The sequence below is a fragment of the Elephantulus edwardii genome, unplaced genomic scaffold (genome assembly GCF_000299155.1).
Source record: "Elephantulus edwardii isolate Elephantulus edwardi_28Jun2011 unplaced genomic scaffold, EleEdw1.0 scaffold00073, whole genome shotgun sequence".
Lineage (NCBI taxonomy): Eukaryota > Metazoa > Chordata > Mammalia > Macroscelidea > Macroscelididae > Elephantulus > Elephantulus edwardii.
Genome location: NW_006399823.1, coordinates 2216327 through 2221247, shown reverse-complemented (window position 1 = coordinate 2221247; position 4921 = coordinate 2216327). Strand labels below are relative to the sequence as shown.

General features: G+C 34.9%; 1 protein-coding gene across 1 annotated transcript in view; it reads right to left on the bottom strand.

The window, feature by feature from the left end:
- The window catches only part of LOC102876471 (WD repeat-containing protein 37-like), an 84288-nt gene extending 79916 nt beyond the window's left edge, over window positions 1–4372 (bottom strand). The window contains exon 1 of the mRNA XM_006888955.1: window positions 4213–4372. Within this exon, the coding sequence (XP_006889017.1) occupies window positions 4213–4354 (142 nt within the window). The 5' untranslated portion in view covers window positions 4355–4372. The remainder of the gene's footprint in view (window positions 1–4212) is intronic.
- Window positions 4373–4921: the final 549 nt, after the last annotated feature.

Here is a 4921-nt window from a genome sequence, read left to right as displayed (position 1 = left end):
GACCCCTTCTAAACTCAGCCTGGACTTCTGGCAGTTCTCTGCTGATGTGCTGTTCCACTTGTTTTTGGATAATCTTCAGTAGAATTTTGCTTGCATGTGAAATCAATGAGATTGTTCTATAGTTTTCACACTCTATTTGGTCACCTTTCTTTGGGATGGGAACAAATATAAATCTCTTCCAGTCAGTTGGCCAAGTGGTTGTTGGCACAACTTGGTGAGCATGTCCAGGGCAGCATCTATCTGACACTATTATTTTCCAAGTGATTTCCAAATTTACATACAGCACAAACTTTCTCCTGTTTGTTGTTGTGTACCGTCAAATCAGAACTGACCTATAGCTGACCCTCTGGTGAATTTCCAGAGGCGGTTTAATTGCACAGGAGGAGATTGCCCATCGTTCTCCTGAGGAGCAGCTAGCTCATGGATTTAAACCATATGCCTTTGGGACTGCAGCGAAGCTTCTTACCACTAGGCCATCAGTGAACTGCAAATTTTAAAACAAATACATGTCTACAAATATATTCAAAGTTTATTATAAATTCACACTGATTAACCTCTTAGGAAGAAAAAAATTGGGGAAATATGATCTCTAATAAATGCACTTTAGTGATATAAATTTTTAAATAATCACAGAATTTTTAAATTTTGCAAGTTACCTTTAAAAAAGAAAAGTATAGGCGAGCTCTGGTGGACTAGTGGCAAGAAGCTGCAATTGCAATCTCAGAGATGGAAGGTCCGAATCCACCAGATGCTCTGCTGAAGAAGGAGGAACAATCTCCTCCTGTACCAGTCAGATCTGATGTGACGGTACACACACACACAAAAAAATGAAATAAAATAAATTTAAAAAAAAAAAGAAAAGTATAGTATCCACACAAGGAGAGAAATTTGCCATTAGTTAGAATAGGCTTAGTAGCAACTAACTACAGATATAGATATGGGGGGGGCAAGTGTGAACACCTAGAATATAAATGAAAATGAAAACTAAATTATGAAAAGAGGAAATTTAAAAAACTGGAAAAATACAGTGATTACTATAAGGATTTAAAATCAAAATAAACCCATTTTTTAAGGAACTGCACTGTCAATCCAAAGGTATGTGGTTTGAATCTATGAGCTGCTCCTCAGGAGAAGGATGGGCAAGTTCATCCTGTGTGATTTTACTGCCTCTGAAAACCCACGAGAGGGTGTGATATGGATTACTTCCCATTCAATAGCACAACATCCTGCCTTGAAGAATTTGCCTGTTCTAATTCCTTCTGCACTGAACATCCTTCCCTCAACACCTCATCTATAAATCCCTCTTCATGGTTTGCTTCTCAGTGCAAATGTCACTTCTTTAGGGAAGTCTTTCTTATTCTTCTACTCAAGGTCAAAGGTACACTCAAATTTAGGAATTCTATTCACCTATACTCAAGATGTTTTGAAGATCCTTATTATCAGGCAAAGAAAATGGGGGGGGGGTTTAAATATTAAAGCACATCTCAGTATTAAAAGTAACTGTTTCAGAAAATAATGCTGAGATGTCCACATTAATCTCATTTCAAAAAATGACATACAATCAAGAAAATAAACTGAAATGAGGACTTTTCCACTAGAGGGCGAGTAGAGCCAAACAGAAGAACTTTTTCAATTGTTTTTCAAATGTTTTTAATGGTACAACTTTTGATACCATGATGTTGCACAAGTTCTGAAATGACAGGTGCTGAAATTTTAGTATTACTTGAGAAAACTTGTGCCAGAAAGCTACTATAAATTTAGCAAAACTTTAGAATACATTTGCATTTTATCATGTCACATTTACATGAAACTGAAAAAACTGCAGTATATAAACACAGTCATTCATGCTTGGTACATATCTAAGGATTCAGCAATCCTTTGCAACAAAAGACTTCTCGTCACTGCTTTCTTAACTACCTTATGTACGAATGTAAGACAATTTAAACCTGTTAGAAAATTTCATTCACACTAATGTTCATTCTCTCACTTATTTTGTCCCCCAACAACTGAAAATGCATTCCCAACTTTGTCACTAAAGCTTTCTTGCTTATTACTCAATTCAAATCTATCTGCAGTTAACAACTCTTAATATCTAGATCTTCCACTTATACCTACCATGCCAAATGCTTGGACCATGGTCATGGATCAGTCACTATTTTCTCCACCTTGCTGTTCAACTAGGGAGAGACATTGGCATACTGGCCACTCAGAAACATGCTGATTGGTTCAAATGCATCTTCAGTCAACAAATAAGCACTGTCTAGGAAATGGTGCCAACATAAAGTGAAATTACCTTCAAAAAAGGTTACTATGAGTAACCTATGAGACTATGAGTTACAATCACTTACTTGCTTTACATCACAATAGAGTACTGGCTCTCAAAAAGGCCAGGAAAAAAAGAATCTATTTCATAGGACATTTACCTTTAGAATCTGTTAGCTGATGAGACTGTGGAACTTTCACCATAAGAAATCTAAGTAGATATTAAAATTTTAAAAACCTGTTTTAGACTGTTTACCTATACTGACTTGTAAGGTAGCCACTACCTAAAAATTACTATTTATAAATGCAAAAGAATGAAAATTCCAACTTCAGTCTCTCGGTCATATCTTTTGCTTAACAATCACGTGGTTAGTGATTACAGTACCAGTTTTGATCACTGCAGAAGTTCTATGAGATAGCCCTGATTTAGATACTCACTTTCAATGAATATCAAAGGTATTTCTAAGGCACCTGAAAGCTATTCTTTCATCCCCAGTATCAAATTTAACCCAATCATTTCATATTGTTGTAATTGTTGTATTCCGAGCCAGGACCAAACTCATAGCTGAACCCCCAGCAGGGGTTCAGAAGCTGTAAATCACAGTAGATTGAGCATCTTTCTCTCTTAGAGCAGTTGGTAGGTTTGAACCATGTGCCATTGGATTGGCAGCTCAACTCCTTACTCACTAGGCCATGTATATAGCCAAAGCATATACAGAGTAGAAACAGGTGTAGTTTATCCACCTATTTATTCAATATATTCATTTATTTATTAAATATATATCTGACTTCTGTTTGAAGAATGGTTTCAGGTTCTCAGTGTATTTTACTACCCTTTAAAAAGATTATATTGAAGAAGTTAAAAAAAAATAAATATTTCCAACATAAAAGTTACCTATATGGTTCTAATTAAGATCTAATATCATCAAACAATTTCTCAGGTCTAACTCTTAAACTCTTATAAAATTAAAACCTATAAATTAGTTCATATTGTGAAAGAATGGCTATAAGTATATAAATTAAAAGAATCCTGAAGGTGTAATGGGTTATATGTTGGGCTAATAACCCAAAAGTTCAAACACACCAGCTTCTCCACAGAAGAAAGATGAGACAGTCTACTCTCACACAACAATCTCTGAATGCCAATGGAGGGTTGGCTGCCTTGAGTGTGAATCAATTGGACAGCAGTGGGTATTTTTACTAAATAATTAGACATAGTGATAATTTTTTTAACTATAAATATATTTTTGTTGAAGTTTCACAATAATATTTTCACTATAAAAGAAATAGAAAGTGTAAGCCAAACTTAATTTTTATCAACATGCTATTTACCCTTAAAATCTAAATATCATATTCTTGACAATAATGTAATAATAAATGCAGATGGCACACTCACTGAAGCGGAGACATTAACCTCACTGCCACTGAGCTGACGCCCATGGTGACCCTCCATCAAGTCTTAGGGGCTCTACATCTTTATGAGAGAGGATTTCAGCTGCTGACCTTTGGCTCAGCACATAACACTACCAGGCCAAGGGTCTCTTAGAAACAAGGACAGAGCTACATCAAGTTATCAAAACATCAGATTTCTAAAAACAAGAGATGATTAAAATTGTATGTGATACTCTTTAATTATCAAAAGCATAAAAAAACCTCTCTAAAATTTTATTATCTATTAGCATATACAAAGAATAGAAACAGATCCAAACTGGCCCACTACGTTCTTTTTTACCAAATTCACACACAGGTTAATCTTGCCTCTATCTCTGTGTATGGTATTTTATTTGACATTAATTTGAGTGATTTTGTTGGCGGTGACTTCTTTTTTTTAATAATCCATACTTTTTTCCCTTTTTTTTTTTTTTTACTTTGGAGATAATGATGTGTTTAACACACACACACACATCTACATATAATCAACATCTTACAAAGTAAAACACTGATCAATACTTACTTGTCCTTCTAACATTTCTCTTGGTAGTCCCGTTCTTTCCTGTTCTGAGCTGTTGGTTCTTCTTATAGAAAGGCTATGTGATTTGCGCTTTTGTTTTGCTTGACGAGCAGCTGAACAACTTCCGCTTTCTGTGGGCATTACTTCCAGAAGATAATGTCCTGGTTACTCCTGCAATAACCTAAACAAAAAACAGGAAAACCAGATATTTTATTTCTACTGTAATAACTTGACATAAGGGAAAATATTAGGCAAAGATAATTACTCTTTTAATGACAATCTTCCTTAAAATTAATGATATCATTTAGAACATAAATTTTCAGTGGTAGGCAAACCCAGATGATTCATTATTCTGGAGACAACCCAAACTGTCTCTGAAAAAGCCAAGCTGTAAACAAGTACTAAACATGATGACAGATATATATATATACTAGAGCTTCATGGAACAACAAAGCACAGGAGAGAGACTAGCTAGCTAATCTACCTGCAGGAATTAAGGAAAGCATCAGAGAAAACACTTGATCTGAGTCTTCAAGATGGGAATTTGAAAGACATTCAAAGGGAAGAATTCTAGGCTGTAAGATTTCATTAAAAGGTTATGGTAAATAATGATACAGAAAAAAACAAAAAAAAAATAAAGAGGTAGCGAGATGAGAGTCTAGAGAGCAGGCAGGTAGCAGCTCATATTTTTTAATTATATTTTACTCT